This window comes from Oncorhynchus kisutch, linkage group LG4, assembly GCF_002021735.2.
Source record: "Oncorhynchus kisutch isolate 150728-3 linkage group LG4, Okis_V2, whole genome shotgun sequence".
Taxonomy (NCBI): Eukaryota; Metazoa; Chordata; class Actinopteri; order Salmoniformes; family Salmonidae; genus Oncorhynchus; species Oncorhynchus kisutch.
The window spans coordinates 14622945-14633162 of record NC_034177.2 but is presented as its reverse complement, the minus strand read 5'-3'; the positions used below and the strand labels follow the sequence as shown (position 1 = coordinate 14633162).

The 10218-nt window shown below is 39.8% G+C and overlaps 1 protein-coding gene across 4 annotated transcripts in view; it reads right to left on the bottom strand.

Annotated features, from left to right (window-relative positions):
- Positions 1 to 40: 40 nt before the first annotated feature.
- The window catches only part of LOC109889077 (roquin-1), a 33383-nt gene continuing 23205 nt past the window's right edge, over positions 41 to 10218 (bottom strand). For 3 of the 4 annotated variants that reach the window (XM_031822481.1, XM_031822483.1, XM_031822482.1), the window contains one exon: positions 41 to 8430. In XM_031822481.1, the coding sequence (XP_031678341.1) occupies positions 8265 to 8430 (166 nt within the window). In that variant the 3' untranslated portion in view covers positions 41 to 8264. The remainder of the gene's footprint in view (positions 8431 to 10218) is intronic. The other variant, XM_031822484.1, reaches the window with a different exon arrangement.

Here is a 10218-nt window from a genome sequence, read left to right as displayed (position 1 = left end):
TGTGTGTGTGTGTAGAACTACAAAAGATGGTTAAAAGGCATCAGTTTCACAATATTGTTTAATTACAGTCCCTGCCAGTAAAGAATCACTGTTGCACATAAGTTACATTTACTTCAAACTTCCACTTCGCCCCTCCTCAAAGAAACAAAACAAAAGCAATTGTATTATACAAATGCAATCCCATTTTCACACAGTGAATTCTTTAACAAAGAAAAATGGTATAAGACCTATATCCAAATTGGAGAAATCGCATTCTAAACATTCCTTAAGGGAGTATAATATAAAAACAATGCTGAAGTTAAACTTGTACCTTAATTTAAGCAAACTCTTACAAGAAAACTTGGGTAGTAGTAATCAAAAGCAATTACATTTCCCAAAGTTAGAAAATATGTTAAAAATAAATGGGAAAAAAAATACAACAGCAGCCCATCTTATTACAAGGAATTCAATTTGAGTGGAAGCAATGAGTGTGTTCAGCGTGAACAAGAAAACTATCTGAAATGAAGCGGTCTCTCCCATTGGGACATGGCCGCTCACATGGAAATCAATTCCCTGCCAGGGTGGTTTAATGTGTCATCCTATGTTACTTATTTTTTAACTCATCATATGATTGCTAAAAAGGACAACTAAGTCCAAAGTAAACAATTCCACAGTATTTAGTCAAATGAATCACCGAACAAGACATTCTTGGCAAAGAATTCAGAAGTTACTCGTGTCTTGGTGTATGGCTATCCTACTGTCAAGTGTTACTGTGTTTACCCAATACTTGTCTTAATGATCATATCACACACACACACACACACACACAATTTAAATTAGAAAGTATAAATTAAGACTATTGTGATCTCTACACAACTTCCAAAACATTCCTTTTAGAAGGGTATTTTTTTAATTTAACTTGTCAAGTCAGTTTAGAAAAATTCTTATTTACAATGACGGCCTACCCCGGCTAAACCCTAACAATGCTGAGCCAAATGTGCGCCACCCTATATGGGACTCCCAATCATGGCCGGTTGTGACACAGCCCAGGATCGAACCAGGGTCTGTAGTGACGCCTCGAGCACTGAGATGCAGTGCCTTAGACTGTTGCGACACTCGGGAGCCCCTCCATAGGATCGAAAAACCCCCTTGGAAAAGACAATCTCTGTCCTCAAATTCTGGCGAGCCTAACACCATCTAAAACACAGACCAAACAATGCTACGTGACAGCCAAAATATGCCAAACAATTTCCCTGGGTTTCTATTTAACAGACACCAAATGGCTATGTAAACAAATAGGCAAGTTTCCCCGGTATCAATGGATCTTTAATATTAGCGCGTCACAGTTTTACAATTGTAAAACTCGTAAAGACGTTAGTGCTGCAAGACTTCAAGGAAACTCACACCTCCCCCAGAGAATCTGGCACTGAACTCCTTTGTCTCAGAAAGGATAAGCGGTTCCTCGGCTCTGCAATGGAAATCAGCCGATTGACTCATGTTTCCAGGGCTGATTCGTAGAGACCATTTAATATAAATGCTGACTCCTGAAGGAGTTTAATTAACAGTTGCAAGTTGATGTACTGTATAGACAAACCTACATGTATGCATGTTAAACTTTGAAATAGTCAATAGCCTGCTGGAAGGCAGGTCACATTTCTTAAGCTTCAATCAATAATCAACAATAGAGCAACTGAGACCAGACAGTATTCAAAAGATAGCAGTGAAGGTATGGAGCGAAGAGAATTCCTATGCAGATACTATGCAAAGGATCACATTTACTAAGCACTCGTGAATTTTGCCCCTATTTTTTCTAATTAAATGAATACTTCAAAAACTTTACAAGGACATATTCAAACATGCATGTTTAAGTTTCAATATTATATTAATTTGAAAAAAGGTTAATGTTGCACCAGCGCAAATACTTAATTATGAAAATATAATTGAGCAACAGACGGTGCTTTAAACAGCTCAATTCAAAATGGTTCCCTCAATGATGGGCCAAGATCATAATACCGTAACTCTGCAAAAACAAAGATACAAAATTGTGAAAATGTATGCAAACGATGTAATTTGACAAACCCAGAAAAGTAGTTAACTTAAGAGTTAATTAGCTTTCCCAGTGCGAGCAATGGTAGTTCCTTCCTCTTCATGCAAGGAAAATGCTCAATTCTGATAGCTGTTCTTGACCATAGCATGTTAAGAAGTAGCCTAACATGCCGACTACACCTGGCACGTGCGTGGGTCCGCTTGTGCCATCATGCACATGTTGATTTTGTCCATCCACACCAGATGCCATCAGGACACAGGTTGAAATATCAAAACTCTGAACAAACTATATTAATTTGGGGACAGGTCGAAACATGAAATATTCATGGACATTTAACTAGCTAGCTTGCTGTTGCTAGCTAATTTGTCCTGGGATATAAACATTGAGTTGTTATTTTACCTGAAATGCACAAGGTCCTTTTTTTTCTGTATCTTTGTAGAATTTTGACCCATTCAGTCACAAAATGTTGTGTTCTCTACTCCAACATTTAATCCACAGATAAAAGGAGAAACTAATATTTTCTAATAAACTCTCCTCCAGTAGTAGTAGTCTTCTGTGGACTTTATTTGTCAACTGGCAACCAACTTTAAGGTACATTACCACCACCAACTGGACTGGAGTGTGTACCTCAGTTCATCTATGTGTAAATTTATTTTGCAACGCAAGCAGTGTGGTCAGCAGGCAAAATAAATGTACACATACATGTTAATAATTTAATCTAAACTGCTCGCAGGTGTCTGCATAGCCAGGTGTTAAAGTAGAACTTGGTACTATTTGACGCTTGTCCTGTTTCTCCCATCTCCTCATTGGTTTTTATGGAAAATATACCCAAGTGGGTGATTGAAAGCTGAACTGAGGTCCACACTCCAGTTGGTGGTGGTAATGCACCTTAAAGTTGGTTGCCAACCGCCATTTGAAGTCCACAGAAGAAGAGATTACTAGAAACTAAGTTTCACCTTTTATCTGTGGATTAATTGTCGGACTAGAGAACACACGATTTTGTGTGACTCAAAATGGGTCAAAATTCTTCAAAAGATCCTGGGGAAAAAATAGAACCTTGTGCATTTCAGGTAAAATAACAACCCAATGTTTATATTCCAGGACAAATTAGCTAGCAACAGCAAGCTAGCTCAATGTCCATGAATGTTTCATGTGTTTCACCCTTTCCCCAAATGAATATAGTTTGTTTTGATATTTCAACCTCTGTGTCTGGCTCAGGCCTGGTGTGGATATACAAAACCAACATGCGCAAGCAGACGCACAGTGTAGTCAGCATGTCACCCATGAAGCATGGCAATATAAAAAATAAACATAAAAACCGGTGCGAGGTGAACCTACAATGCATCACAGCAAAAGCTGTTGTAGCCAATCATTACGATTGCTTAAATGTGAAGTGCCTTCCCAAGCAACAGCAACAAAAAACAATGACAGTATAATTATAAATAAAACATGTTACACAGCAATTATATGTTTAAAACCGATCCAACCTAAATCTGTGCTTTTAAAGATCAAAGGATGCCTTGAGAGACCAGTATGTGTCTACAAAATAGTAACATACATTTATTCAGTTATTTGCCTCAAAAAAAGTATCAAGAACATACAATACCGTTCAAAAGTTTATGGTCACTTAGAAATGTTCTTGTTTTCCATGAAAACATACAAGAAATGAGTTGCAAAATTAATAGGAAATATAGTTAAGATGTTGACAAGGTTATAAATAATGATTGATTGAAATAAATGTCCTTCAAACTAGACACCAATGTACTTGTCCTCTTGCTCAGTTGTGCACCGGGGCCTCCCACTTCTCTTTCTATTCATTCTGGTTAGGGCCAGTTTGTGCCGTTCTGTGAAGGGAGTAGTACACAGTGTTGTACGAGATCTTCAATATCTTGGCAATTTCTCACATTCTTGTTTCTCAGAACAAGAATAGACTGACGAGTTTCATTTTGAGCCTGTAATCGAACCCACAAATGCTGATGCTCCAGATACTCAACTAGTCTAAAGGCCTGTTTTATTTCTTCTTTAAATCAGAACAACAGTTTTCAACTGGCTAAACAAAATTGCAAAAGGGTTTTCTAATGATTAATTTAAAAATGATCAACTTTGATTAGCTAACACAATGTGCCATTGGAACACAGGAGTGATGGTAAATGTGCTTCTGTACACATATTCCATAAAAAATCTGCTGTTTCCAGCTACAATAGTCATTTACAACATTAACTATGTCTACACTGCATTTCTGATCAATTTGAAGTTATTTTAATTTGGGGGGAAAAAGTGTTTCTTTCAAAAACAAGGACATTTAAGTGACCCCAAACTTTTGAACGGTAGTGGTACATCTAATCTCAGACATCCCAATTCCTCAACAGCGAGTCAAGTCACGGTAAATCTGTATGTTGACCCATCTCACTAAATTGGTAAATTAGCATCGCTGGCCTAGCTGCTAACACCGACGACTCTCAACCAAGTCCTGAGGACTTTGATTTTCTCTGTAAAAGATCTGCATACCTTCAAGACAAAAGTGTGCATGATTAACCCACATTCGGAAAGGCAATGACTGAGCCTTTTATAGGGAGACATGTTGTATTGATGACACTGATGGAGGAACATGTCTCCTTATAAAAGGCTCAGTCATGTTGTATTGATGACACTGATGGATGTACAGGAGTAAGGAGACATGTTGTATTGATGACACTGATGGAGGAACATGTCTCCTTATAAAAGGCTCAGTCATGTTGTATTGATGACACTACACTGATGGATGTACAGGAGTAAGGAGACATGTTGTATTGATGACACTGATGGAGGAACATTCGTCCAAATACATAGAGCTATCTGAAACTGAACCGTAAGCATTACCTGAAGTTCAGTCCCAAATGCGATTGTTGTAGCTGATTTTACCATATGGTTTGACAGATGTATTGATAGTCATTTGACCTCTGGAACACTGCTCTTCAGATAAAAAACATGAAGTTCCTGGCAGAAAGTCAGGGCTGTCAAAGCCACAGAGATCAAACAAATATATCATATGGAAATTCTTTCCGTATGGAAAGCAAGTCATGTGACCTTATGACAAAATATTTCTGGGCTATGTATGCACACAGCATAGTTGACTGCAGTTCTGTTCAGCCCCAGAACTACAGGTGCTTTTGCACAATGATATTTTATTTTCCTATGAAGTGCTCTAAAACTACTACAAAACAACCACCATAATTTAGCCACCACGATGGCTACACTACAACGCAATTAATTTCCCTCTACATGATACAGAGGTGACTAAAGCAAGATAACTTCTGTAACCACAAACATGCATGATGCCATGCCAATTAAGGGACTGTGTCCTCATGTCCTTAACTCTGTCACAATTAATAAGGAGGGTTGAAGGACCATTGGTTATGATTAGCATGAAGAGTAATGCAAACTGCATTGAGTAGCCTACATTGTCCTCTTGATAACAGTCATTTTCTATAATATTGCTAGATTGCTATCCAATGCTCTGACATGAGTGCAGACAAAGCATTGGGACAAACTGGGGAGAACTCAAAAAAAGGCAGCAACTTTTGAGGACTAATGGACATTTCAATGTCATGTGCACAGAAGGCAGAGAACTTCTATAGGAGACGAATTGACTTAAGTCTGTCATTGTCTGGCTTTGAAAATACAGTATAATGTGTATATACACACAGTATAATGTGTATATACTCTAATGTGCATATACTGTACAAATACAGTACAGTATAATGTGTATATAGTCTATACATATACAGTGTAAGCCATTTCATATTTGAAATAAAATCTCAAAAAGTGAGATGTAACAATAAAAATAAAAAGACATTTAAATATTTCCATAAAGACAAAGATTAGATTTAAAACAAGTTTGACTAATCCAGTTGTTGGATATATTTTGAATTCAAATGGAATATCCCAGCCACCATTTCACAATATGACACCTTTGAATACATTCTGTGAATTAATCTTACCAAGAAGGAAAGTAAGCTTGCAGTACTTAATTTCATAGTTCGCATACATCTGGGAGGAACCAATTGCATCTGTGTGAGGGGTGGCAATAATTTAAGCACATAAAATATGTAAAAGTAATGCAGATAATGCAACTGCAGCACTTAATTTGTTCATATTTGGGAAAAAACACTTATTTGGTGTCATCAAAATGCCTTTCCTAGTCTCCTCTCACCCTGTGTGGTGGTGCTGTGGTTGTCTCCAGTGATGCTAACTGCTTTGCTAACTGTAGTTCTGCCTTAGCCCAGTTCAGTGGCCTGTCACCTCCTATGCATCGACCCCCATCTACAAATGATTAAAGCCTCCTCCAGGAACGCATCACAAACCCTTTTACTAGAGCAACTTCTTGGAAGTTAAAATAAATTAAAACTAGACAAATGTCTGCTGCAATTGGTGAAAAAGGTGCTCAGAGGAGTGGAGATGAGTAACTGAAAAAGGAATTTCACCTTTCCTGTAATTTGCGGTGTTACGGGTATGTTGACAGCATACCGGGTGTCACAATTGTGGAAGTGAACATGTCGTAACTCTACAGAAAAATAAATAAATAATTTTACAGTAGATTGATGTATAAAAACAGAGTGGCTGTTTGAACCCTGCTCTGTACAACATGGCCAACACTATTAGGACCTTAGGGTGCAACCAGGGCCATCTTGAACTACACGTTCTTAAAACAGAATGTGGTTTTAAGTTTGACCTTTTAATGTTATATCCATCCTCAGGATGCAAATACTGTACATTTAATAAATACATATACTCAGTACAAACCATCCTTAAAGCTATGAAAGTGCAAATATGTTTTGTAGATCAAGGTCTCAAATTCCAGCCATGGGTCATGTCTGGCTTCGTTCCTGTTTCCTTTACTCCATATACCCAGTACCTCTGACCCCCCCATCAACAGGCAGACAGACGTATGCTTGACCCATGTTGTGATTCCCTCCCACCTAGTCCATCACTGCATTTAAATTACACCCAAAAGACGACAGCTTGAATGCCAAGCCTAAATGTATATATCCATTTCCTCATCAGCCCCATACCAAAGCATGGATGGTAGAGGTTGAAGTAAATATCCTGAAGGTGGTGGTAGTAGTGAGGGGAGATGCCAGAAGAGGGTCAAGCCACTGAAGTGGACACAAGGGAGCCTTTTCTTCTTGTTAAAATGTATCTGATAGTTTAATCTAAATCTCAAAATTGCCCAGTTGAAAGGTGTTCTCTGCCTTCAAGAGGCCAGTGTCATCTTCAATTTGTATTATCTTGGATATGCGCAAACATATTCACAGCCGTTTGCCAACAAGTATTGTTTCTATGCGATGGAGATATTTTGATAAGATGCAAATGTCCTCCAGAGAACCAAGAGTCAAACTTAACGAAAAGCAAAAAAACAAAAAAACAAAAAGAAAAGTAGGTGAATAACATTGCAGCTTAGAAACAAGAACTTACAATTAATTCCAAACAAAGTCTGCATTTCAGGACATGCATATATGCTAAGCACAAATATTGCTGTAGCGATGCTACCAAAAAATACAAAATAAAATTGCACATTTTGAAGCTAACAGATGTAATTAATGTCAATGCGATTATGGTGGCCTTATCTATTTGAAACCAAGGAACTGGTCTCATCGTTATATTATTCTTCTAATCATTATTGGGTTTGAGTTCATGGAATCTAAACATCTTGTTTCCAAGGCAGGGTGAGATTTTATATGAAAAAAACATTCATTCACAGAACAAAAAAAACTAAAATGAAAAAATATTAAATTCAGGGCAGATACTGCTTAGTTGTAGACAGACTAAAGTTGCAAGTGTGCAAATTTGTGTTGTATCAAATGAAGTGCCGTTGTCTGATGGCACTACATCCACATTTGCAAATCAGTGGCTTTTTCAGTTACTTCGATACTCCTAGCCCTTCTATCACAAATCCCTCTTTGTAAGAAACCTAGAACGGTCTCTAGCCATTTTAAGCAAGGAGAGAGGTGCCGCCTCTCTCTACACATTTTGTAATCAAGTTAAAATTCTCTTAGTGGCGTCAATCAGATTTTGCAAATGTAGATGTAGGTAGGGTATACCAGACAGTTTGGAGGACCTGGTTGTGTGTCTCAAAATGACAGTGGAACAGTTCTAACGGTTCTAACGTTCAGAGGACGAAGGGTTCCCCAAGGCTCTATGTGGTTGACTGATCGGTTAGTTGTAGCTGTGGTGGTAATACCAGACTCCAGTTGTGTGGCTAGGAGCACAGGGGGACCACGCCGTTGGTCTTTCGGTCAGTGCCCCCAGCGATGGAGAGGTCTGCAGACAGGCTGAGGGACGAGGTCTTGCTGGTAAGGCAGGACAAACCACAGCTGGCCACACTGCCGTCCTGCAGCACACCACTGGGACCGTTACAGCCCTCACTGCAGAGAATGAAAGGTCAGAGAGAGATAGGAAGAAACAATGAATCAAACATTTTGTATTATTCTACATACATTTTTTAAATGTTTTTAATCTTCATGAATTACATAATGACTTGTTAGTTAAGCCATTGACATGGAGAACAGTGCAAGTAGCATCTCACTGGTGGTACTGACAGTGAATTCATGATTTTGTCACCTGAACCACATTGTTTCGTTGATCACAAGAGAAGCTTTGGTGAAACGCAGATCGCACTTTTTTTCCAAGCATTCCTTCCTTTGTGCAACCATATACACCCAAAAGTATGTGGACACCCCTTCAAGTTAGTGGATTTGGCTAGTTCAGCCACACCCATTGCCGACAGTTGTATGAAATCGAGCACAGCCATGCAATCTCCATAGACAAACACTGGAAGTAGAATAGTCTTACTGAAGAGCTCAGTACCTTTCAACGTGGCACCGTCATAGGATGTCACCTTTCCAAAAAGTTAGTTTGTCAAATTTCTGCCCTACTAGAGCTGCCCCGGTCAACTGTAAGTGCTGCTATTGTGAAGTGGAAAAGTCTATGAGCAACAACAGCTCAGCCGTGAAGTGAAAGGCAACACAAGCTCACAGAATAGGACCGCCGAGTGCTGAAGCGCGTAAAACCGGTCTGCCCTTGGTTGCAACACTCACTACCGAGTTCCAAACTGCCTAGAAGCAACGTCAGCACAATAACTATTCGGCGGGAGCTTCATGAAATGTGTTTCCATGGGCGAGCAGCCGCACACAAGCCTAAGATCACCATGCGCAATGCCAAGCGTCGACTGGAGTGGTGTAAAGCTTGGTGCCATTGGAAGGTTCTGTACTTCCAACTTTGTGGCAACAGTTTGGGGAAGGTCCTTTCCAGTTTCAGCATGACAACACCCCTGTGCACAAAGCGAGGTCCATACTGAAATGGTTTGTCGAGATCGGTGTGGAAGAACTTGACTGGCCTGCACAGAGCCCTGACCTCAACCCCATCGAACACCTTTGGGATGAATTGGAACACTGACTGCGAGCCAGGCCTAATCACCCGACCTCACTAATGCTCGTGGCTGAATGGAAGCAAGTCCCCCCACAATGTTCCAACATCTAGTGGAAAGCCTTCTCAGAAGAGTGGAGGCTGTTTTTTTTATTTTTTTTATTTTTTATTTTACCTTTATTTAACCAGGCAAGTCAGTTAAGAACACATTCTTATTTTCAATGACGGCCTGGGAACAGTGGGTTAACTGCCTGTTCAGGGGCAGATAACTGCCTGTTATAGCAGCAAGGGAGGGGGGGGGGGGGCAACTCCATACTAAATGCCCATGATTTGAAATGTTAGACCAGCAGGTGTCCCTATAAACTCAGCAAAAAAAAAAAAAAGTCCTCACTGTTAGTCTTAACTTTCAGCAAGCTTGACGTGTAAATATTTGTATGAACATAAGATTCAACAACTGAGACAAACTGAACATGTTCCACAGACGTGACTAACAGAAATTGAATAATGTGGGGGGGGGGTCAAAATCAATAGTCAGTGCAGCTGGTGGCCACACCTCCTCATGGACTGCACTTCCACCAAGGCACCTGCAATTTCCCCGACATTCTGAATGGATGGACCTAGCCCTCACCCTCCAATCCAACAGGTCCCAGACGTGCTCAATGGGATTGTGATCCAGGCTCTTCGCTGGCCATGGCAGAACACTGACATTCCTGTCCTGCAGGAAATCACGCACAGAACGAGCAGTATGGCTGGTGGCATTGTCATGCTGGAGGGTCATGTCAGGATGA